The 26,180-nt window shown below is 47.6% G+C and overlaps 1 protein-coding gene across 13 annotated transcripts in view; it reads right to left on the bottom strand.

Annotated features, from left to right (window-relative positions):
* Window positions 1-26,180, bottom strand: part of SPECC1L (sperm antigen with calponin homology and coiled-coil domains 1 like) — a 117,510-nt gene that overhangs the window by 46,187 nt on the left and 45,143 nt on the right. For 7 of the 13 annotated variants that reach the window (XM_057744044.1, XM_057744042.1, XM_057744041.1 and 4 more), the window contains 6 exons: window positions 25,916-26,123; window positions 16,433-16,506; window positions 15,131-15,306; window positions 11,682-11,845; window positions 10,361-10,452; window positions 5,864-5,954 (listed from right to left, as the gene is read on the bottom strand). In XM_057744044.1, the coding sequence (XP_057600027.1) occupies window positions 5,864-5,954; window positions 10,361-10,452; window positions 11,682-11,845; window positions 15,131-15,306; window positions 16,433-16,506; window positions 25,916-26,123 (805 nt within the window). Of the gene's footprint in view, window positions 1-3,922; window positions 4,086-4,270; window positions 4,450-4,849; window positions 5,104-5,208; window positions 5,767-5,863; window positions 5,955-6,395; window positions 7,263-10,201; window positions 10,341-10,360; window positions 10,453-11,681; window positions 11,846-15,130; window positions 15,307-16,432; window positions 16,507-25,915; window positions 26,124-26,180 lie in introns of those variants that run through there. The other 6 variants (XR_009055002.1, XM_057744045.1, XM_057744048.1 and 3 more) reach the window with 6 other exon arrangements.

Genomic DNA, 26,180 nt, shown 5'->3' on the forward strand with positions numbered 1-26,180 from the left:
GATGTAAAGAACAAGCCTAAAGCTGAAATCAAGGCAGAGACAGAATAATCCCCCGGAGCACCTGCTCCACTTTAAACACAAAGTATCACCAAAGCAACTGGAAGCCTGCTGTGCACTGAGGACATGACAGCAACAACAAAACTCAAACCCAAGGGCTTCTCTGGTGGTCCAGTGGTTAGGACTCTGTGCTCCCAATGCAGGCCGCATGGGTTTGATCCCTGGTCAAGGAACGAAGATCCTGCATGCCGCAGGGCATGGCTGAAAAACCACCACCACTACCAAAAAATCCCTCAAACCCAGCCCAACTCCTGAGTAGATTAACTCAAACTCCCACATTAAACACCTGGAAGGAAAGAGGTGCCCATGTCAAGGCATGAAACTAATCTACTGTCCTACACAAGATGCCCAGCTTGCAACAAGGAATTATAAAATATAATTTATCATTACAAAAAGCAAGAAAACACAATACATCCAGCTCACGACGTCACGACACATAATCAGTAAAGCAGACCCGGACACGGCACAGATGCGGCAACTCTCTGACAGGTCACTGACAGTAACTACGACTGATACGTTAAAGCCTCTGGTGGAAAGAGCAGACAACGTGCAACAGCTACCACTTCCTATTTGATGTTCACATACAGTTTCCACCTCTCTGCTGAAATCAGACAAATAAAACTGTGAGAACCGAACCTCTGATTCTCACCTGGGGCAGTTTTGCCAACACACCACCATCTTGAGGCAGTTTTGGTTGTCACGACTGGGGTGGGTGCTACGAGCGCCCTAGAGGGTGCTCACCAGCGCGTGGGTAGAGGCCAGACGTGCTGCTGCACGTTCCACAATGCAGAGAACAGAGAATGGATGTTACTGTATATAACTTTTTTTAAAAATCAGCCTCAACTGGGGGTGGGGGGAATGGAATGCAGACTGATATAACTAATTTAATCGTATTACAAAAGCATGACATGACCACACTGAGAGAGTGGTGACTTAAGTAACCATGAGAAGAACAGTGTTTGGAGTGGATACTCTCAGGCTAAACACAAAACAACGGCACACAAACACTGCCCTCTGGTACATTTGCTTCTCACAGTTTAGCACGTTTGAAACTACTGTACACATGTACTAGGGATGAACAAATAAGTAAATACACTGTAGATAATAATAAGAACCAGGTTTCTTGCTGCCAAGAGAAAGAAGTTACAAATAAGGGAAGGGGTGCTGGCCTGGAGTCAGAGGATCAGTATACATGCACGATTTTTGACAGAGAGACAGAGAAATAATCACCACGTGTGTACATGTAGTTCGTGCACATACATACAGTCTTCCTGACTCTGTCTAGAGAAGAGCGGGAGGTGGTGAAACCTCAGTGACAATGGACACACCTCGCACCCAGATCTCATTTTCCAAATACTATTGATTCCAGAGCTGGAGCGGGGAAAAAACAAGCCTAGATCATTTGTGGCGCCCCCCAGTAAGAAAGTGCTTTGGCACATTGGGTGAGGTGGGGGGATGAAAAGAGCTCCCAATGGCCAAAGCTGGAATAACATGAGCAACAAGACAAATAACAGTGACAGGCTAACACAAAGAATAAAATAAATACCCACGGGTCCGCACGAACACAAATGAATGCTATAAACATAACAGTAAGTATCATGATACGATACAAATAATTCCTTACAGGAAACAGGAGGAAACAGAACATCGCCGCTAGAGCACGGCACTAACTGCTGCAGGCAAAATGCACAAACAGAAGCTAAAGTCAGTGAGAGGAAGTCTGAGCAGGAATAGGATATTTCCTGTTCACTGGCAGACGCCAACTCAACCAAGTGATCCAGGTCCCATCACCAGTAACAGGACACGTCGCCACCACACGCCCCTGACGTGATGCACGCAGAAGGGCACACCCCCTCGTGCTGCTCTTCCCAGCAGGACATAAGCTCAGCCCAAGCGGGAGAAAACATCAGACAAGCCCATCCTGAGAGACATCCTAAAAAATAACTGACCGGTACTCTTCGACGTGTCAAGGTTCTAAAAGACAGGGAGAGTGACAGACCGCTGCAGAAGGGTGGAGACTCAAGGAGGCAGGACAACTCAGTGCAGACGGGGGCCCTGTGTCTGATCCTGGAGCAGAGAAGGGACAGCAGTGGAACAACCACTGAGACCCAGAGTCTGCAGTTCCGTTAATAACGTTTCCACGGTACTGCTTTCCCGCTTTTGATAACTGTTCTATAGTTATGTAGGTTGTCCACGTAAGAGAAGTTGAGTGAAGAATTTCTCTATTTCTCTCTCTCTCTCTCTCTCTCTCTCTCTCTCCTTCTTTTTGGCCTCACAGCTTACAGGATCTTAGTTCCCCAACCAGGGAATGAACCGCGCCCCCTGCAGTGGAAGTGCGGAGGCTTAACCACTGGACCGCCAGGGACGTCCCTGGATGAAGGATTTAAGAGAAGTCTCGCTAATGTAGTCTGTAACTCTTCTCTAAATCTAAACTTATCTCAAGAGAAAGAGCTGAGAGACAGCGAGGACACAAACAGTGAGATGCACGCTCACTGCAACAACGTACTGACTGCAACTTGCCTTGAAACGCATTTATAAAAAGGTGAACTGAAGGAAGGATGGAGGGACAGATAAGTATGTGAATACAGCAAAGTGCCACAGAATTGAGGTAGTGAGATGTGGATATGTGACTTCTTCCCACTTTTCTGTACACTTGAAATTTTTCATAATAATATGGACAAAACATGGGAGCCTAGACAGTTTGGTTTATCAAGACAAATGCCAAGAACCAGAGGGAAGAGAAGGACCTTCGGAAGTGAACAGATACCCATTAGACTGTAAATACAGAAGGGTAGGATTTCTACCTGAATCTCTCCTTGGAATTCCCCAAGTAGGCTGGATCTAGGGCTGGGCCAGAATCTGGCTAGATCTACCCTTTGGGGAATGCAAACTGCTGCGAAATTTTTAAATAAGAGGTTCTTTTTCTTTTAATTTAAAACAAAGATGTGGCTTTCTCGTAAAACCTCCTAACTTTGTATCACATTTATTATATGTACCTTAACCATAAATCAATTTTCTCAAAATACCGAATTTTCAAAAAGGTTTACACCTCCATCCTCAAGTGACACAGTCCAGCCAGATGATCACAGCAGGAATCTCTTTACAGCACGACTGCCACGGGACTAACCCGCTTTCTCGGACACCTGCACGTCTGAGCTGATGACACCAGCACGACACTCGGGTCACGCTGAGGCTGGGCAACCCCAGGCCCTCCAATCACCTGCACTGCCCAGCCGGGGCCTCTGCTCACCCTGGGCCTTCCAAGGTCACTGTGCAAGGGGACCGTGAAGCCCTGCCAACTACCTGTACCCATGCACCTGCTTAGGCTACAAACACTAACTCACATCCTATCTATAAAGATTCACCTATCATGACCCAGACCTTTGAATTCAACTGCCAACAATACCAACAAAAGAGCATTTGATTAGTCCATTTACAATAAGATCTCTGGGCTAAAACGTTTTCCTGCAACTGACATATAAGCACGGTGAAAAATAGAACACAAAACCCACATCTTTTATAAAATACTTAACTGAAAAACCAATAAATTATTCAATTTGAGTAATCTGAGTATAGCAGAACAAGAGGCAGCACTGTTCAAGTCTTCAGGAATGAAGCCACTGAAATTTTCAACCTGAAGATTACGGACTGTGCTGGGTGACTCAGGCCCAGAAAGAAGAGACGTCGGAAGGAAAGCAGCTCCCGCAGAGCTCAGACCGACTCTCTCAATCGGCCTGGAGGACACAGTGGCTTTTTATGACCTAGAATCATCTGGCTGTTCTTAGTTTTTTAAGAGGTTTCTTTCCCTAGTGACTGTTTAAGATAGAAGGGTATACCATCAACAAATTCTCGGATAAAAATTCACCCAAGGCTGTTTCCCTCTCTCTCGTATTTGCAGTTTCAATGAAGCCCGGTCGCGGCACCAGAACAGACAGCAGTGGAGGACGAGGCCGGCACTGGCAGGCGCACTGCACACACCCCGGGCCCAGCAGCGTGACCATTTGCCCGCTGCCTGGTAATAAAGAGAAGGGAGCCAGAAAGAGGTTTAGTTCAGCGGACCCCCGGAGACACCTGACACTTCTAGTCTGTGTCTTCAATAACCTTGGCCCGCAGACTTTCCACACGCATTTCCCACCCACAAAGCCAGGGTAAGAGGAAAACTAAGTAGTAATCTTTGCCCAGTTTCCCAAACGCGTCCCTTCCTAAGAATCACCTGGGTTGCTTGTGAGAATGCAGTTTCCGAGCTCCCTTCCTGGAGAGGCCATGTCAGCACATCTGAGGTGAGGGCCACGGTTTCACGTGTTACCAAGTGATACAGGTAAGTCTTTTCAACAGAGAAGTTTGAGAGACACTGCTGGTGCTGGCGAGGCTTCCCCAGTAAACCTTGCGCTGCTGTGGGCCAATCGAGATGAGCTGGGAAGGTAGCCTTGCAAGGGGAGGGGCCCCTTCAGACACAATGATCGAGTGAGTATGGACAGGAGAGAGAGGCCCCGGCACAGCACCCTCACAGGCCAGGAAGGAGGACCGAGCACAGCAGATGGAGGAGACGCAGAGTGGGCATGAAGGACACCGAAAAGAACACCCGGGGGAAGCCGTGCTCAACAGGGCCAGATGCCGCCCACAGCCACGACACCGTGGACCACAGCCGCTTGGGTGGACAGGAGAGGCTGACCGTAGGGGTAAGAGAGTCTGGGGAGAGGAAACCAAGGCCCAGAGCTAGGTGTTCACGATGACGCCCGATTCACACAAGGAAACAGCATCCAAGAGGTCAAGAGCCAGGACCCGTGCCTACACACACAGTCGCAGGGTCCATCTGCAGGGCCAGGGCGGGAACTCCGCACAGATGTAAAGGGAGACGGTAAATGGTCCACACGCGATCCCTCAGCAGAAGGACCTTCCAGGGGAGAAGAGACTTTAGACTGCAGGTAAGGGTGGAACTGGAAGGCGAGTCTGCGGGGTGGTGGAAGAGGCACCGTCCTGCGCTCCACGGACCCCCACGCCCACGAACGGCCCACTGAACCCCCGCCTGGTGCCCCTGGAGCCCACGGAGCCGGTCCTCTGCTCCCCCTCCCCCTCACCCATCCAAACTGTGCAGTCTCAGCCCCAGAGCACGACCCCCCCCCCCCCACCCCCGGAGCGCAGGATGGGCCCAGTCTGCGCAGCTAAGAAGGGCCTGGCTCCGGGCGCCACGCCTGCCAGGCGTCCCCACACCCACCTGAACCAAGTGCGCCTCTCCTGGCACCCGGCCCAATGCCCAAAACCGTTCTTCCAAAGCACATCAGCGCCACACACAGGGAGGCAGCGGGGGAGGAGAAGGACCCCCAACCTCCAAAGGTAGGAGCCTCGGGCTGGGGAGCTCGGCCACCATAAAGAGCTGCGTGGAGACGGCCCTCCCTAGACCCGGCTTTCAGGGGGTCCCTTTCCTCTTCCCAGTGACACAGAGCACGGAGACCAAAGGAGGGGGCTCTGGAGCCAGGCTGCCAGCGTCTACTGTGCATTGATTAGGTGACCCTGTGTTTATGAGTTATTTAACTGTTGGTATCTATAAAATGGGGATAACGACACACGCCCCACAAAGAACAGTGAAAACAGGTCACCCGTCACGACACTACGAGGGTCGTCTTCCAAGATGCATCTATTAGCAAGTAAACTCCCCATCTGTGATGAAGACCTGTTATTACTAAGCCTGTGATGAGGATGCACACCAGACTGGAAGAAATCACGTCAAGAACAGAAAACAAGTTAGCTCAAAAAGTCAGATGAATAAAAAAATTAACAAAAGTGAAATACCGCACACAAGACGTACCTTGAACAGGAATTTCCCCGTAGTTTGGTCTCTTATCTGACAGGGTCGTCAGAGGTTTGGATGCAGAGATTGGTCCACTTATGGAATGTCTCTGAAATGATAAGACAAACAGTGTCCAAGTTAGGTTAAATGACAGCTGGGTCTCACAGTGGAAATGGGCAGAGCAAATACTTAGTTACGAATCTGCACAATTCCTTCCCCACTGTTAGCAGTAAGGCTGAAACACACACACACACCCCCAGAAGCTATAATGTGATCAGTATACTATGTTAAAATGAACACAGAATCAGCCGAACCCGGAGGTGTTCCCCTAGTATCTGGATTGGCCACCTGTGCCCTGGTATCAGATGGATCTCACTCTGTCACCTACTCACTAAGCCTCCAACGCTGCTGCCTGGCACCTGAACTCAGCACTGGCTCGGTGGCCATCTCAGATATACAGGTACCCACCAAACCCTCTCAGCTCTCCTGCGCCACCTCCGCGTGATGCCCCAACACCACCAACCACTCACTCCCACCGACCAAGACACACCGTTCACCAGCTCTGGGCTTGTTCTCATGCTTCGTTTCTCAGCTCTCCCAGCCCTCTTCTATCCAGCCAACTTCCGTCTACTCACTTCACTGTCCCAGCAGAAATGTGTGAGAGGGTCAGCTTCCCTACATCCTCCAACACCTCATACTGGCCATCTTGGTTTTACCACCCGAAGGTGTGTACTGGGATCTCACTGCGGACTTAACTTGCATTTCCCCAATAACTATGATGTTGAACAACTTCTCGTGTGTTTACTGGGCATTTGTGTATCTTCTCCTGGGAAGGGACTTTTCAGCGCTTTCGTCCATTATTTATTGGGTTGTCTTGAAGCAAGATGACAGACAAGTCTTCTTTGAATACAAGATTTTGATAGATAAATGAATTGCAAATATATTCTCCCCAGTCCTGTCTTTCATTTTCTCAATGTTTTTCAGAGAAGTTTTAAATTCTGATGCCCATTATTAATTTTCTTTTATAGTTGATTCTTTTTTGGGTCCTAAGTAAGAAATCTTTGCCTTGTCACAGGTCATGAAGACTTCCTCTAATGTTTTCACGTAGAAGTTCTGTAGTTATAGCTTTTACACTTAAGTCTAAAGTTACTTTCAATTTTCATGAATGCCATGAGGTAAATGTTGTTTGTTTGGTTTTTTTTTCCATGTGGATATCTAGTTGTTCCGGAATCCTGTGGAAAAGATTATCCCTCTCCCCCTGAATTACCTTGGCACCTTTTTTGAAAATCAACTGCCCTATCTCTGGATTCTCCACCTACTCTGTGGATCTAATGTCTACATGTAAACTTACGTCAGAACCACACTGTCTCGATTACTCTAAGGGCTAACATCAAGCAGCGGCAGCGCTCCAGATCTGTTTCCGCCCCCTCCCTCCCCCAAATGCTTTGGATATTCAGGGTCTTTTAAATTTCCACATAAATTTTAAAATATATTGTCAATTTCTACAAAACAGCGTGCTCGGATTACAAGTGGGATGAGCTGACCCTACAGCTCGATGTGAGGGAGAACGGCAAGATCCTACCAACACTGAGTACTCCAACCCATGAACACGAGGTATCTTCCCACCTACTACTCCTTGGACCTCTCTCAGCATTATTTTATAGTTCTCGTTGTAAGGTCTTGCACAATATTTTATCCAGTGTGTCGCGAAGTATCTCAATTTCCAACTGGTCACTGGACTAGGAGACAGCAAGAGGAGTCCTCCAGACAGAAGCGAGCCTTCTCACAATCTTATCTCGTAAGGGACAACGCATCACTTCCTCCACATTCTGTTCATCAGAAGCGAGTCACAAAGCCCAGCCAACCCTCAGGCGGAGCAGAGGACACGAGCACGGCAGCAGGAGGCGTGGATCCCTGGGAAGCAGTTCAGAAACCGCCTGTCCCGTTACTAACAGATCTCCACGGCCCTTCTGAGGTCGTTTTCACGGTCATCTAGGGCAGGTCTAGAACAGTGCTTACTCTAAGGCTGTTTAGCTCTGCTTCACAGAGTGGCCCTTGAGGGTCTCTAATGAAGCCTCCAGGTATTCAAAGAGGTTTTTTCCACGGTGGCCAGTGGCAACTCAAACAATCCTTGCCCTGTGTAAACTGTGGGAAGCGTCTGCCTGTCAGATCCCCGGGAGCTGCTCTTTCCTTCAAAATCATTCTTGCCCAGCCTGGTAGGGGTCACCCTATGTCTACCGTGTGCAGCCTGGCACTCAGCAAGGACCCAAAGGGAGGCCTTTTCTGAGTAGCTCTCTCCCCCAGGCACCCTGTCCCCAGACCCCGGCCCTCATTCTCCCTAGACACTGGTCTGTGTCTCCTCGGACCCGGCCGGCGTTCCCCTCCCTATTCACCATCTGGAAAAGCGTGGGCCACAGCAGGACGCGGCTCATTTCTGAACTCTTCTCCACAGATCTCGGGCCTGCACCACCTGTCCTACCGTGTCTGAATGTCACTGCTTCCTACATTTTGTCCAGCCTTCTAGCTACCTATGGCGACGGAATCATCCAGCCCGTGACCCCCTCACAGCCAGAAGTGGAATTCCCACACAGGGACTGCTGAAAAACTAACAATCCTAATCTTGGACCCTGTTCCCCAGGGGTTCTTATTCCCTGGGGTGAGCCCTGGGAATCCACGTGCTTAAAAATTCCACAATTAGGTTTGAGAAGAATTATGGTAACTAATCAAGTACTAAAAAGCTACTGAATGGGGCTTGTAATTACTAGTTCTTTTCCCAAGTTAGAGAGGAGATTTTTTACCCCTTTACAAAAGTTTACAAAGTGATGTCATGAACATTAAATTTCAACTGACAAACACTATTTAGAGAAACTTCACCTTATATCTTATACCTTCATTTGCTTTCATTTATATTTTCATGTCTTTAGAAAGTCTGATTAATAGAGCATATGAAAAGCTCCTTATAGATAAAACATGGAATTTTGCCTTCCTTTCAAATTAAGAGTATAACACCTTCTACATAAACGTAAACGCAAAGCCACAATTTACAACGTTACAAACGCAGAGGGAGGGCGCTTCTCAACTTCCCAAGGGAAAAGGTTAAAACGTTCACTCACAAAATACACAGCCGGTAGTTAACACCTCACAAAAGTCTCCACTCAGAGAAAATGTTCTCAAACCCGATCTTTTAGGGAAGAGTTGCAGCCAAGGCGACCCTAGGTCACAGGGTCCTGGGTTTTAGGCTACGCTCACCTACGTGGAGAAACTCCACCTCAGCTCCTGTCCTCAAAACGGCTCACAGCAAGGGCACAGTGAGAGGGCCTCCTGAGCCCGACAGGTGCACCAGCTGCCCTGCTCTGGTCTGCACTCCCACGGCGGTAAGGAGGGCGCCTGTGACCCCTGTTGAGGATGCGTCGACAGTGCCCTCGGGCCACGCTGCTCTGGAGTCACGTCTGTGCAGAGCCCTCGCGCTCTGCATCTGAATCCAGGCTGGCCTACAGCTTGCTTAGACCAAAGTAACGGGATGGAAGCCACACAGCCCAGGCTCCCAGCCAGGTCTTCAGGGCTTTGCTAACTCCTGCTTCTAGTCTCTGAGACACCAGGCTGTGAAGGCGCCTGAGAGGAAGACCAAACGGAGAGAGCAGCCTGGCCACCCTGCTGAACCCAGGTCCAGCCCACCCTCTGGCTGAAGGCAGCTGCAGGGGGGAGCCGCGGCAAAGCCAGAGAAATGAGAAAAATAGTAAAAGCGCTGTTCTAAGCCACTAAGTGTTGGGTGATCTGCAGTGCAGCAGGGGCTGAGACATGCCAATTACACAGCTGACCTTGAACAACATGGGTCTGAACGGTGCGGGTCAGCCTACACGGGTGTTTTTTCAACAGTGACCCCTGCAGTACTGCACAACCTGCAGCTGGGGATCTGCAGATGCGGGAGCACAGACACGGAGGGCTGACCATACGTGATATGTGGGTTTTCCACCTATGCAGAGGGTCGGGGACCCTAACCCCTCATTGTTCAAGGGCTGACTGTACACGCTACTTAGAGAGGTATCTCAGGGTAGGGGTTAAAACCAGGGTCTCTGAAGCCGCACCACCCGGGCTCAAACCTCAGCTCCACCACCTCTTCATCACACGACCCTCGGCAAGTTGCTTACCCCTTCCGGGCCTCGGTTTCCAGGTGTGAAGACTAGGGATGAGGATGATACCTCCTACCCAGTAGAGGTGTCACGAGGATTAAGTGAATGAACATCATAAAGCATTTGGAACAGTGCAGAACACACAAGAAGTGTTCAATAGTTGTTAGCTATCACTATTATTAGAGGTTTTCAGAAGAATAACATCACGGACATTAACATAATTTACCTTCACAAGGGAATTTCACAGCATCTTAGGAAAACAATCACAACTGTATCCCTCAAGAGACAGCCATCCGCCTCCCGGACCATCGTGTCAGGTGACTTTGAAGAGGACGCGCTTTCAGAAGCTGAGGCCCCCAGAGCCTCCGCGGTCACAGGCACTTACCTGCATGGGGGAGACGGCTGCCGCAGGGGGCGTTTTCATGGGACTTGGACTCAGCGGTGTGCGAGGAATTGCAGCTGCAGCCGGGCTGGGGACTAGAAAAACAACACGCACACAAGCAAATAACAAACGTGTCGAGGCGCAGGGCAAGCTTTCACAGCTGCTCTCCCCTCAAGGGCTCACCCTACGAGCCGGCGCTCCCGGCTCCCGCAGGGACGGTGCGGCTCACCTCCTCAGCGCTCACGGCCGCGCTGGCCGCCGCCCTGGACTAGTCCCCTGGACTCGCTGTGTTCCTTTCCAACCCTGGCTATGCTGGCCACTTCACTTCTGCTACTAAATCACGTGGTGAAGTGCTCCATGAACCAAGGAAACCCAAGCAGCAGAGCCCAGGAAGAGTGCTCCCATAACTGCACCAGATGGGAAGCCTGGCACGCAGTTCACGGCATTTGTAAAGGAAGGAAAGCCGGCCTCCGGTCATCTTTCCTCACCTCCTCCTACGGAGCTCATCACTTCACTCCACACGGGTCTGCACGTGTACTTCATTTAACCCACGGTGTGTAATCCGCTCACACATCAGTCTCCCTCTGTAGACTGAAATGCTCAAAAGGAGGATCCCGGGAATTCCCTGGAGGTCCACTGGTTAGGACTTGGCACTTTTGCTGCCAGGGCCTGGGTTCAATCCCTGGTTGGGGAACTAAGATCCCGCAACAATCATTCAATCAACCGGAGGCCACCGAATGAGCAGGGAATGGTGGCCTGAACTAGTAGCTGCGTGCACCACCGGTGACAGAGAGCAGAGCAGGTGTGGGTGCGGGAGGCTGGATCAAGAGGACCCGCTAACGGACTAATGTCAAGGCAAGGAAGGGGATTGAAGGCAGAAGAAAGACGCCGAGGCTTCTGGGTAGGTAACTGGGTGGACCGGTGCTGCCACTCACACAGGGAAAGAGAATTTGAGGCACAAGGCCTGGTTTTGGATGTGAGAAGACATCTGGAGACACCTGGGTGTCCGTGTCAAGTAGCCACATACACTGGGCCCGAGGAGTTCAGAGCAAGAGAGAGGGCTGGAGTCCCACACCTGGAGGTTCTCAGGCACGGAGAAGACACACGTCTGCGTGGGTAAGGCCCAAGCCTGACACTGAGATCTCTGAGGCTGAACAGATCCCAAATCTCCTGTTAAAATCCACCTTGCAGGAAGACTAACTCTCTAACGTGATATGAAACGTGATGAGACTCAGAGTAAGGTATGAAAGAATATCAACCAGACCAGAGAACACGTAGTACGTGAACACGACCGCCCACCTGGGCACGACGGATAACGAGCTACCTTGAGACGCACTGTCGAAGGACTTGATGAGAGTTTTCACTGTAGGGGTCGGCTCGGAGGAAGTCGAGGACCTTCTACTCAGCCCCATCCCCTGCCTCAGGGCTGCCAGGTCTCTCTCAACAGCATTCATGTAGTTATACACCCGGCCACGCTCCTCCTCCTGCCTGCAAACAATACTGAAATCAGGGCATTTTCGTATATATACTAGAGAATACACATTTCCCCTTCCCAGCTGAGAAGCATTAAAAAGTATCCATTAAAAAAAAAATAGCATCATCTGAGCTGAATAAACTACCTGGTCTAACATTCTTATTTGCTTGGTGAATTCCAGGAAATGAGGGTAAAATTTTTATATCAGGTTATCTTAACTAGGTTAAGCAGCCATCAGTTTCCATTTTCATCTGCGGAAGTGTAAGGTGAGAACATCAATCAGCAGTAAAATGGGAGGTGAATTCAGAAATGGGAACCGTGAGGTTCTGTGCTGCGGAGAAGGCCTGGCCCCTCCCAGGGGAGTGAGTCTGGGAATTCACAGCGCATACAGATAATTGATACCGGCTCTATCTAACATGCCATGCATATGTGTGGAAATACAAAGAAATGAGATCAAAGCCCATACTCTTAAATTAAAAAAAAAAAAATGGTGTAGTCTTCAAACAGAATTTCTACAAAGGGGGAGAGGAGGAAGCCTGGACCCATAGTGGTAACACGAGTCTCCTAGATGCTCAGTTCACTTGTGGAAAGCGCTCTGTCACCGAGCTGATGAGAAAGTTCACACCTGGAAAGAGGTCTCAGCTGCAGAGTCTGCGTGTGTCATGTGACTACAAGCAAGTTGACAGTGAACAAAGATTAGGCCAGTCCTGAGAAAGGGGTGTCTTTGGCGGCCATTTGGCTCTTCTGACATTTTTTTTTTTTTTTTTTTTGCCAGAATGCCTTATGCGCAGAAGTTTTAATAAAGAAGGTACAAGAGCCACTATCCAACTTTTTGGTCTTAGAGCCCTCTTCCACGCTTCAACATGATGGAGGGCCCCAAAGAGGATTAACATTTACCGTGCTAAGAAACTAAGAAATATTTTAAATATTTAACTCATCTAAAAATAAAAATAAACTCAGGGCTTGTTAACGTAATTAACAGTTTTATGAAAAACAACTATGTTTTCCAAAACAAAAGAAGTTAATTTTTTTTAAACATTTTTGCACATCTCTTTAACGCCTGGCTTAATAGAAGACTGTCGGATTCTCATTTCTTCTGTATTCAATCTACTGTGATATAAAAAAAAAGCAGGCCTCATACAGATATGTACCTGGGAAAAGGAAGAATATTTTTATAATATTAGAACTGATAGTTGTGGCTTTTTAGATAACTGTGCTCATTCTTCCTTGATGTGCACTAAAACACAAGTGGTGGTTACTTACAAGTTAGTTACAGTGTGGAACCTGAAACCGTATGAATGAAACGTTCCTACTCTGTTCATCTTGCACTTTCAATGCACACGGATCCTTCACCCACAGGATCGGGTGACCCCATGCACTGCTCACACGGAAAACACTGGTTCACGGAGTCACATGGATTTTCCAAATACTGAGGCCTGTCATTAAACAACTTACTTTTTAAAAGTCTCTTGTTAATATTACTAGTGATCTCATCAGGAAACTCTTTATGGGAAGCTGCTGAGTTTGCAATGGCAGATACAAGTTTTCCAAAATCCTAACATTCACTTAGCCCACGTTTTATCACTGGTACCAAATACTGTCAGTTGTTTTCCTTGAAGTGACAGGCTCCCTTAATTATTTTCAAGAAATATCCACCAAACACCAAAGTCTGAATACCAACAGCTTGTGTCAGTCATTCTCAAGTAAAACTTTTCACTCCATGAAAAAACAGCACAAACTACAGCAACACACAGCGCTCTCCTCCAGAGTGCTGCACGCCTGGGAGCAGGGCAGACGCGGCAGCAGCACCTCACGCGACGTCGTCCCCCCCCCCCGTCTCACAGGACCTTAAAAAGAACACACTCAAGGACCGAGACAGGTGACGTGAATAACCTCCGGCCTCACCAGCACGTCCGCAGGGAAAGCCGCAATCTGAACCCACGAATGGCTGGTGGGGAAGAGCACACGGCCACGGGTCTGACCTGCAGCCGAGGCCCTGACCGGTTCACATCTGCTTTCCACTATCCGTGCAAGAGCGCAAGCAGCGGTCAGTATTGTTATGAAAACGTTTGACCTCGAAGAGCCCCTGACAGGGCCCTGGGGACCCTGGGGTCTGCAGACCTCACTCTGAGAACCGCTGCTTTACACAATGCTACTTCTCTCGGGGGCACGTCCTTTACGTATGTGTCCCAAAGACTGACAGGCTCTCGGGAGCCAGCAGACAAGTCTCTCAGAGTAGAATCTCAGTCACTCGGGTTGCCTTTCGACTGGAGCATTTCTGACACACGATTCATTCAATGGTACAAAAGAGGCAGGGTAATGTACTAGTGGAGAAAGAACAATCTTCCAACTCATTCCACGTTCTGCTTATTAAAGAAGCCAAAGAAAAATGGTTTAACAATACTTCCCACTGGACCACCCACTAGGCCTAGGCCACAATAAAATAAGATAGCGTTTCCAAGTTGGCCTGTTAAATGTTTTTCTAAATTTTTTTACCTAGGGCTCCTTAAGAATTGTTCAAAGCAATGAATAATCGAATTCTTCATAATAACCTCAAACTCTGATACTCAATAAAAAATCTCAAAAACCACTCTCCCCCACTCACAGACACAGTCTCACCAGGAACTCAGGGCACGTCATCTAAGATTTTTTTCCAGGTTTCCAAAGATCTCTATGTTAAATGGGAAAAAATTCATCAGCTACAGGCATAAAACAACTCAGTGAGCGCTGGAGAGGAATCGGCCAGCATTCTTCGCGCAGGTCTCTAAGATACCCACTAACGGACACTGGCCGTGGTCCCGAGCGCCACCCAGGGGCAGCTCACTTCAGCCCTACAACAACTCTGTGACACAAGCAGCACTGCATCCACTGCAGAGACGTGCAAACTGAGGCCTGGCCGAGCCCTCAGAGCCCGCAGAGGCAGAGCTGCACGGGGCTGAGCCTGCCCGCCCTCGCGGTCCTCGTCCTCACTGAGGACTAGGACCCAAGGGAGGGCGATGGGCCGGGGAGGGGACAGGAGGCAGGTGGGAAGCACAGCGGGCCGCGGGCTGGTGGCGCCTCCGGGCCCTCCAGAGTTGCTGGGTGAGGACACTGACCGCAGCTCTGAAAGGCCACAGAGACAGCACTACTTTACAGGGCTCACAAAGTGAGGCCGGAAAAGGTGAGTAACGTCCACTGGACCCAAACGCAGTCACACCAGTGTCATGCCCCGTGTTCTTTCCATCAAACCACATCACAGCACTGGTACTGAAGTGCTCCCTACTGAAACATAAGTACACAGCTGGCTTTTCGAAACATACTTGCGTGACTTGATTTCCTCCAATTCTTTTGTGAGTTTCTCATTTTTTTCTTGAGCCTCATGTAACCGGCGCTTCAGATCACCAATCTCCTCTTGGGCTTCAGATTTAATGTCATTTGCAATGACCACCGCGGTCTGGAGATCAGCCTGAAACTGCCGCCATTCTGCTGATTCTTCCTACATTAAAAAACTAAATTTTTATTTCCAAAAGAGAGCAATAAAGACTTATTTTAAAACAATAAAATATGTTTATGATTAGATTGCTGTAATGCACTATCTCAAGTGACGACTAATTTCTTTTAAATCCCAGAGAATTGCTATTACCTATGTCTAACAGATACCATAATTATTTTTAGCGAATGTGTTCTTAGGAAAAGAGCTTCCAGCTGATCTGCCGACTGAGGCATCAAGCACTCAGGGTCAGGGTCAGGGTCAGGGTTAGGGGTTAGGGTTTGCTCAACAAGTATCAACGATGATAATGTCAAGCCTCCGTTCCTCATGGCGGGTTTCAAAGTTAGTCTTACGGAAATAAACGCAGCATCCAAAATGTACCTCTGGAAAGCTCAAGAAGGTAGATAAATGGTGTGTGAACCATACTGAAAGATATTACAGTGAACAACTATAAATATCCTGACATCAAAAACTAACAAGAAAAAAAAATCAAAAGTAAAGGAAAAGGAAGAGGAAGCCAGAAGCAAAACACTGAATTTAATCTAGGCAGACAAAAAAATGACACAAAGAGAGGAGCTGAGGAGCTCGGGACCTGTACAGTCCGCTGCTTCCCACAGCCTCCATGGCCGGGTGTGCTCCCAGGGCAGCCCCTCTCCCACAGCCACAGCTGCCGACCCGGCCCAGCGCCCACCACCCCGAGGCAGCCTGAGCAACCGTGGCACAACCCGAACTACGAGAGCAGCTTCCCCTACCCTCTGCATCAGAGCATCGCTGCGGTCGGCAGACGGATGCAATCCACAGAAGACAGAAAACGCACAAGAAAGCAGTTGAGTTTGGGACACTTCACGACCAAGAGCTAATAAACTTTCCTTCCAAAATATAACACTTGTTCCCTAAATCCCTCTTTCTACAGTTACCACTCATCAATCACTGGTACAACCTTCCATCAGAACCTAGCACCAGTCCCACTTTGGAGTGAGAGCAGCAGCTTTCTGCCCAAAGCCCAGTGCGCTCCATACTGAAACAGTGTCTGAGGCTTCAGATGAAGGAGACAGGGGACAATGACTCCAAAGTGCTTAATTTTCAGAAAACTACGCTCTCTAATGAGACAGTACGTGAAGATTTACCCTACCCGAAGTCGCCTGTGGAGGGTCTTGATTTCTCTTTCCATGTCATGTTTTTGGTCCTGGAGTTTCTTAACTGTATCTGGAAAGACCACAAAAGTTTAAATATTCATTCTCACAACTGCGTTTGAAAGGAATGATATGGAGGGAGGAGGCACCTAAACATGGCATTCGAAAAGTCACCCACAAAGACGTTTGTTCTTAATCCAAAACCTTAAAAGGAAAAAGGAACGTCCAATCCAGGTACAAACTACTGTTACTTTTTAAGGAAAATATTAAACTTAAATCACAACTGTCCGATGACTTCCTTCCGCAGCGTCTTAATTCTGAAACAAAAAGTTACGTAAAATCAATGGTTAGAAACACACACACGTTGTTGGCTCATAACCAGTCAAAACAGCACGGACTGCAATTAAGATGGGAGCTATTCATCAAAAGGGTTATTAATCTGAAGTGTTTTTGCAAGCATAACTTACTTTATACACTGGAATAAATGCCAGAAACGTGGTAAAGTAGTAAAATTTTTACAAACTTAATTATTGAGTAACCTGGGGAGCTGCTATTTAATTCCATGGAAAGTCTTTTCACAAAATAAAAGATTAAGTAAATCAATACTCCTCAAATTATTTCTTGCATTTGTGAATTTCCTTCAAACTACGCCATGCGCCACGAACACTGATGAGTGCCACTAATACCAAAGGCCGCTCTAGACAGAGTGGGGCTGCAAAGCTGAAAGCACAGCCAAGGCCAGTCCCCTGGGACCCAGAGATGCACAGGGACGTCACCTCCTAACCGGAGGCTCTGCTCAAAAATCCCGCGTCAGGGGAAACGCCGGGGGAGGGTGCCGGGCTGGCAGCTGCCGCCACAGCAGGTCACTCCCACAGCTCAGGAACCTGCCGCCGTCTCTCTGGTCACGGACACCTGGGGCACAGGCAGAGGTCCCGCAGCAGAGCCTGTCCCTCCTGCACCCCGACTCTGCTACACAGCCTCGTGGCTGTCCTGCCAGCACGGGGGCGCTTGTCTCCTGGGAGGCCGCGCGCAGCCCCAGCACCTGGCTCGGGTGTGCCTGCAGACTGAGCGGTGCGTAAACACAAGCTAATGGAGCAGGAGAGAGCGCAGCCCTAACGCCGTGCCCTAGCACGCGGTGTGCCAGTGTTCCACGGACAGAACCTCACTGTCCCCTGCCAGGGACGTCAACCCAGGCACACTGGTGTCTCTGAGTAAACATTCCCCCGACTCCTTGCACGCGGCAGCGGGAACCCAGGCACAGCCAACGCCTGCGTGCAACGAACGACACGGAACCCAAAAGCTTCTCTTAGGCTAACAGACTACCAGCTTCCCACCAAGAGCCTAAAGGGCGAGCACGCGGACGCTTTTTCTGGGACTGCTTCGCGTCCTCCTACTCCCAGTTCCAGGAGGAACCTGCTCTGCTGAAACCTCTGAAACCTTAACTCAGTGTTGATACATTTGTGTTCTGATGTTTTTACACGGCATGAATTCACTTCAGTAACAATATAAAGTCTAGAATACTTACAACAATTATATGTGTAACGATTATTATAAATACATAATAATATGCTTTCTAAAGCTGGATATTAAATGAGATAAAACGTGGGTGAAAAAAATGGCCATTTTTAGTAGCCAGTAGTCAATTTTCTCCCACTCATCACCCCAAAACTATTCCAAAAAGTTAGGGCCTATGAAATAAAAAGTTAATTAATAACTTTTACTCAGTAATTCAATAAACTGCTCATAAATACTTACTTTGTATCAGACTTTTTTAAAAGGTGCTTGAAATATAAGCGAAAGGAAAAAAAGGTATAGTTCCTACCCTTTTAGAGACAGAAGAGGTTTTCATATGCAAAGGATTAAACTTTAAAAGTCTGTCTCTATACAAGCTGCTTCAGAACTCATTTAACCTGGAACTTTAAGGCTCACGTGGGCCATCCAACTTGGCGGAGGGCAAAATGGACACGCAGGTGAGTGGGTGAGTCCAGTACCCTGACCTGACTCTGCAGAGGCAAGGATGGCTCTGGAGCCAGCACGGAGCTGGGCTCCCTGTGACCCTCATGTAGACGAAATTGGGGTCTTGGTGATATTTCCAGACACAGACAAGGTATAAGGACAGAAGCCGAAGTATTTCTCCACTAGGGGTTACATCTTTCATTTACATTATATTTATGAGCAAAAAATATTTTATAATTAAAAGAAGTAAACAAAAACAATGTGTAATTTCTCCTCTGCTGAAAATCATTTTCCTTTTCTTCTGGTCACAAAGGACCTACCTAGGTAACATACATGAGACAAACGACAGTAAATCTTACTGCAGCCCATTTTTAACATCTGGTGCCTTGATTCTCAGGTGACATTCTAAGCCACATGGCCATCTTAGACTGATCATAAAATCCCACATTTCATTCATTTCTTTTGTCCTTATCCTTTTCTCTTCACCAACCTTTACATTCATGGCCACAGAATTCATGTGATCACTACTTGTAAAGGACATCCCCTTACCCTCAGCACTACGTATTTATTGTCGGCATGTCTGCTTTTCAACAGAAGGGAAGCTGGCAGCCAGGACATATTCAGGCTGAATAAAGTGCATTACAAGTGTCTCCAGGGAACCGGACTTAAACTTTACAAAAGCGCTAAAAGTGACAACAGGCTTCTCCTCCCTGGAAACAAAGGCATCTCTGCTCCAATTCTCGCTGTGAGGCTCAGCAAACGCCACCTCTCCCGGTGACCAGTCGGTCACACAGGGCAGCTTGGCCGGCAGCTCCAGGGCGTCTAAACGCAGTTTCCCTCCTCAAAGCCTTAGGTGTGAGAGACACTGCCATCTACTGTCCTCAACTCAAATGCAACATTAAACTCTATCAAAGAACAGAACTATGACCTCATTTTTAAATTATACGCTATAACTCAATTTTTTCCAGAAATCAGGTAAATTTCTGTTCTCATTGTTATTAGTCCAACTTTGCTCTGAACACTTCTGGGCACTGCCCTGCCCATTTAATAATGGGGTTCATAATCTTTTCACCACCAAGACCTACCATCGCCAACAAAACCAGAATCATCAACCAGGCCTCCATGCTGGCTCCGGTTACAGGCCCATCACTCCTGCAGGTGTCACTGGGCAGCTACAGGATCTACCTACAACCCTTGGGGTGTAAAGTAATGAAAGTTCCCCCTCAGATCCCAGAAAATCCTTAGGGTACAGATACCCCAGTACTCAGACTCCTGCATCTGGTCAAGCACATCCAACTGCCATCAGGTGCAAATTTTAGAGGAAGGGAAAGGACGAGAGGAACCTGTCAGTTAAAGCTCCACGCCTCAGGGGCAGCGGAGCAGGGCAGGCGCTGTATTCAGGCACCAAACCAGAACTCCTGATGCACGAAGAGGACACACAGGAGTTTCAAATAAACCATTTACTACTTTTATTTGTATTGTATTTATTTATTCATTTATTTTTATTTACTCTTTAACTTTTTGGCCACACCATGCAGCATGCAGGATCTCAGTTCCCCGACCAGGGATGGAGCCCACGCTCCCCCACAGTGGAGGGGCGGAGCCTTAATCACTGGACCACCAGGGAAGTCCACCCTTATTTTTTAACTTTTATTTTACTCATTTTTGTCCCCCTCCAAAAAACTGAGTATAACGTTTACTCCTTGATTCTGAAAGTAATGCACGCTCAGAATAAAAAGTCTGGAAAACAGAACACGATGACAAAATAAGATCACCCAGCATGTGCATTTGACAGATATTCTTCCAGATTTCATATGTGTACTTTTTTTTTTTAAAGAAAAATGAAACTATACTATTTACACTGCTTCACAAGCCCTCCCAGTAAGCAGCAGATACTGGACACCTTTATCAATAAACACAGACCTGCAGCACCACGCTGATGGCTGACGGCCACGCTGGTACTCCATCAGCTGGACACACCATTCGTCTCAGCCCCTCCTGTTACCCAACAGCCAGAACGCTTCCAGTGTTTGTTACCAACACTGTGAGTGTCTTCACAGTTGTTCAGATGATATTTGAAGACACATTTCTAGAGGTAGAAGAAGTGATGAAGGACCATCTGAAACTATCAGCAGGATCCAAGCCAATCCATTAGAAGGTTCTAGCTCAAGAATGCAGAAATTTGGGACTTCCCTGGTGGCGCAGTGGTTAAGAATCCACCTGCCAATGCAGGGGACGTGGGTTCCATCCCTGGTCCAGGAAGATCCCACGTGCCACGGAGCAACTAAGCCCGTGCGCCACAACTACTGAGCCTGCGCTCTAGAGCCCACGAGCCGCAACTACTGAAGCCCGCACACCTAGAACCTATGCTCTGCAACGAGAAGCCACCACAATGAGAAGCACCGTGCACCCCAACGAAGACCCGATGCAGCCAAAAAATTAAAATAAAATTTAAAAATGTAGAATTTTTTGAGACGTCACCAAGTTAGAGAATTTATGGTATAGAATACACTGAAATTTGCATTTCTTAAGGAACACCATTATGCCTGGCTACAATTTCAATGCAATGTTCTATTTAAAATTTGTACGGTGTCAAGTGCAGAAGCACTACACCCAGCTCGTCCGCGGTGTGACTCGCCCTGCTTCACGCACACTTGCCTCTGTGCCTCGTTCACTTGGCAGGTGGAGGGGCGGCCACCGTGGGGATGCACTGTGCACACAGGCTATTAACTAGATCTCAGATGTTGAAAATAGAGGTGGTTTCCAAGTTTCTGTGGTAACCAGCAACTCTGCAGCAAGCAACCACATCTATGTACACACGTGCAAACTTATAAGAATGTTTCTGAAGAGCAGATTTCTGGAAGTAGCTTGCTAAATCACTGTTGTAAAAATTCTGATCAATATTCCAGAAAGGCTGCAGTATATAAGAGAACCTTTTTCTCCTCTCTTACACGTTAGCAATCTTTTTAATTTTTCACACCTGAATCTTGTTTCAAGTTTCTTTGCTTCTTTTAGAAGTCAAGCATGTTTTTGTGTCTTTTTCTGACTTATCCATTCATACGCTTGCTTTAATGAGTTATTCTAGTCTTACTGATGTACAGAATCTCTTTTCGTATTCGATACGCATTACAAATATTTCTTCCAATGTCATTTATTCCTGGTACTTTGCTGAGTTGAAAATTTCAATTTTACACAGTCAAATATGAAACTTTTTTCCATTAAGGCTTCCCAGTATCTTGCCTTCCAGGCTTCTCTCATCACAGAACTGCACAGCTTTCCTCCTTCTCTAAACTCAAGCCACCCTTGCTCACCACGGTCGCTTCCATGTACCAGGATGCCAAGCCCTAGCCCCGGTTTCAGGAACTACAGAGGGCAGGGCGGGGCAGAGCACACATGGCACGTTACCACGCAAACACGAAGTGGTCGGTAAGGTCGTAACCGAGCCAGACCTGAGGTCTTGCTGGTGCCACTACTCTCGAGACCAGTCAGCCTTGGTTTGCTGGGCAAGGTATTCCCTTTATTTGGGGGGCTCAGTTGAGCTGCTTCTTTCTGCTGTTTCTCCTTTAAGCTTTTCTAAGGTGTTAAAATGTCCAGTAAGTCCTGGCTGGTCTTTCTTACTTGCAAAGAATGATTAGCATCAGTGATTCCTGCATGCTTCTCAACAGAACAAACAGCTGAAGGCTTTGCTGATGACGTGAGCTTGCAGGGGGTGGGGGTGCGGCTTCTGGTGAGGCGACAGGTGTGCATGTGTGTGTGTGTTTCACTGCTGGGACAAGCTGCCCTTCCCTGTGCGGTCTTCTCTTTAAGACAACATGGCAGCCTGCAGTTACTGCTGGCACAGTACGAAGGTCGTGCTGGGAGCCCCTGGCACCATATTTCCACCTCACTTAGAGGCGAGCCCAGCAGTAATCTGGGGGCAAATACCAAAGCCATCACCCGACAGAGGAGGGGGTGCCACACGGCCCAGCAATCCCGTACACCGCAGCCTGAGCCAGCTGCTGGCCCCGGGCCCTGTGATCCCTGACGTGGAGGTTCTAGTGCCCCATCCCCAGGGCTCTGCCGGGAGCATCACTGCTCAGAGCGTCAGTGTTCTCCTAACTGCAGATTGTTCTGTTCTGATTGGTTTCTCCACAGCCAATCCCACCTGCTTTATATAAAGTATTCCAGAAATTACTCAAAACTGATGACCTCCTGATAGGACCCTTCCCCTATTTTCCATCTTTGCTCAAGCTCATTTTATATCTATCCCGCCATGTCTCTAGACTCTGGGAGGGAAAGGATGTATGTATGACCTCAGGCCATCATCTTGAACTGGAAGACTTGACAGTATTTACTGAGCGAGTTTTTACATCAGATCTTTCTAGCTTAGATGCGAAGTCCAAGCACTGGTGAGAAGTACCACAGGCCAGGTCTACACAGTACTGCAGTGATGTTCTCTGAGAGGCCGCCTGGACTCCAAATTGCACGATACACTTTGTGATACTGTTCCACAGGTATTACTGATAACGCTACTCATTTTTTTCCAATCTTTTTTCTCTCTGGATAATGTCTATTGATTGATTTTCAAGTTCACTGGCTCTTCTACATCTCTAATTTGTTGCTTATATGACTAACTTTTTATATTAGCTGTTTAATTTTTTAGTTCCAGGATACCTACTCGGTTCTCCTTTTTTTGCAGTTTTTATTTCTCTGAGGAGATCTGCTATTTGTTCACCACAATGAGCATATTTTCCTCTATGTCCTCAGTACAGTTAGAATAGCTGCTCTAACACCCTGTGCACTAATACCAGAGTCAGAATCACTGTGGGGTAACGGAGGAGAGACCGCTAATGGGTGCAGGATTTCTTTTGGGGGTGACGAAAAAAAGTTCTAAAACGGACTATGGCGGTGGTTTCACTCCATGGAAGAAAATCCCAATTTCCCAATACCACGTGCTGACTTAGCATCAACCCCAAATGCTAGAATTCTCTAGGAAAAAAGTTAACTCCTACCAGACTACAGAGATACAATAACAAATTACAATGCATGAAACCTGTCTGGATCCCAATTCCTATAAAAAAATATAAAGGACATTCTGGGGACAGCTGGGAAAATCTGCACATAGTGTATTAGGTGATGCTAAGAAATTATGACTAATTTTACTAGATGTGATAACGGCATCGTGGTTACGAGGAGAATGTTTAGGAGGTGTGCGCTGAAATATTTAGGAGTTAAGTGTCATGAAGTCCACAGCTTACTGCCAACTGGTTCAGTTAAACACACACACACAGAAGGCGAACACTGCAGAACGCCGCCCACTGTCACATCTGGGGCGTGCTAACCACCACACGACCCTCACAGTATTTCTGCATATTTCAACTTCTCATTTCAAAAAATTGGGGAGAGAAAGCACATGGCTAAAAAAAAATGTATTAAGGAATTTCAGCCATTTTATATGTAAAATCCACACAATATGAATTAATTTTTATTCTGGCAATGATATGGAAAATATTGCCCCAGGAATCCTTCTCATCTAATGTTTTTCTAGCTATTACCCCAATGACCACAAGGTGTCACTCTTTCCACATTCAAATTAAAAGGTGTGCAAGGGAAAGGCTCTTATTATCAGTATTAAATGGAAATCACACTGAACTCCCAAGTTAATCTGAAAAACTTTAGAACCTCTTCTATTTAGGAAGTAAAATTAGATAACTTGTTCAGTTCAGAGACAATGAAATACAAACCAGATATCAATGTTAAACTAAAAGTTTTTTAAAACTTTAGATGAAAAAGTTCATCACTATGTCTGTAAGAAATACAGTCCCACGATCCACTACTTCAGTATCCAGATACCTTGGAATATTCCAAATAACCCTGAGGTCAATCTACAGATGCCAGGTCAACTAGCCAGAGCTCAGAACTGCCACCAGACATGTTTAGGGCTCCTGCAAATGACCCTCTCCTGGAAATATCAGTAGTTCAAACCTCCCCTCCATCCCACCTCTCCACCCCCAGCACAGGGGGCTCTGGCACCATGCTGTATCCGCCTGCCAATCCTCTATCGAGGAATAAACCGTCAGGGCTCAAACGGGCAGTGTCATGAACTGGAAATTTAAGAGCTTTAACCAAGGCACCCAAAGACGTTACTACCTCCACTCTCCCTGTCCCACCAGGCCATCATTAAAGTGCATTACAACTTAAAATTTGTTAACATTTGAGGAATCTAGGTGAAGAATACATAAGAATTTTTAAAATGTATTATTTGCAAATAATTTCAAACTCACAAAAGGGTGCAAGAAGTAACACAAGGAGGCGAACAGCCACGTGCCTCTGACTGAGATGGGCCTATCGTTAACAGGTTACCACTTGTGACATTTGCTACCCCCATCCCCGTCCGTCTGCCTCTACTTGTCCCTAACTTCTCCCCGAACCTTAAGGACGTACATCACGGTCCTTCACCCCTGAACATCCCACGTGTGGTTCCTAAGAACACAAGACACAGGTGGGTTACCTACTGCATAGATTTTACTGACGCACACGTGCATCTCATCTCCCACCCACACTCCAGTTCCCACAGCGCCCGACAGCACTGCAGCCAGTGTAGGCCCAGGCGGTGCCCCAGCTGCCCTTCTCCACAGCCTCCTTCAGCCCGGAACTTTCCTTCAGCCTTTGTCTCTCACGACACTGGCATTTTTTAGGATACAGCACAATTCGATCCTGGGCTTTCAGTACAACAGTCCTCATTTTTTGTCTGTTTAATGTTTCCTTACGATCCAGTAAAGTTATGCCTCAGCCAGCGGGTGGCCTAGCAAGACGCATGTGTCTCTGCCACTTCCACGGTCACCCGGCCACCCGTGCGCAGGGTCACACTGCCGCCCAGCTGGCCCACTGCAGGCTTTCTGGCTGCTGCTTTCCGTCATTTGCAGCGTGGTGAACAGCCAGTGAGAAGACACTTCAAGGTCCTGCCAACTTCCGCTCTTCACCAAATCCCCCACACAGAAATGCCCTGTGCTGTTTTTGCAACTTTTTTTTTAAGTCTGAAATAGTTACAAAAAAGTTTTTAAACATCTTTTAAAAAGCAAACAAAGCAACTCAAAATCTGGGTTTCAAGTCTACCTGATCACAAATCTCCGTGAAAGAGAGGAATATTAAACAAGTACACAAATGAAAACTTGTGCTTCAGGCATAAGATTCTTTATAAAGGATCAACATTTGTTGGCCTCAGCACACCTGCAACCACTAGACACGGATGATAAAGGGCTTTCCATAAGATCTAGAGAGTGAACAGCCCCAGCGGTCTCTCACTTAAATGACTTCCCATCGTTACACGGTTTCAACGTGCTGCTTTCACCTAACTGTCCTCTGGAGCACACAGCACCCAGGAGACCGCCGGCGGCTGTGGGAAGCTCTTCTCTTGCCCACACACGTGTCTACGGCCCCTGCGCTCCCGCCTCTGAGCCCCTGCCCCAGGCAGAGCCGCCCCCGTTACTCTGCTGCTCAGAACGCAGACTCCTCCCGCACATGAAGACAGGTGGGACCTCACTTACTCTCTAAGTCAGAGATGATGAGGTTGTCGTGAAGCTTCACCGCCCGGTGCTGTTCCACTTCGTCTTCAAGTTCAAAGATCGTTTCTTTCATGTCACTCCTTTCTGTCTCTTTTTCTTCCAGCTCTGATCTTAATTTTTCTAATGTCATATTTAGATCTTCTATTTGCTTCTTAGCTTCCTCTTGGAAGGCTCGGTATTCCTCTTCTACCTGTAAAATGGATGGTGCAGGTCAGACAAGCGAGAGCTGTTCTCAGACAAGTCCTAG

Source organism: Hippopotamus amphibius, chromosome 8, assembly GCF_030028045.1.
Source record: "Hippopotamus amphibius kiboko isolate mHipAmp2 chromosome 8, mHipAmp2.hap2, whole genome shotgun sequence".
Lineage (NCBI taxonomy): Eukaryota > Metazoa > Chordata > Mammalia > Artiodactyla > Hippopotamidae > Hippopotamus > Hippopotamus amphibius.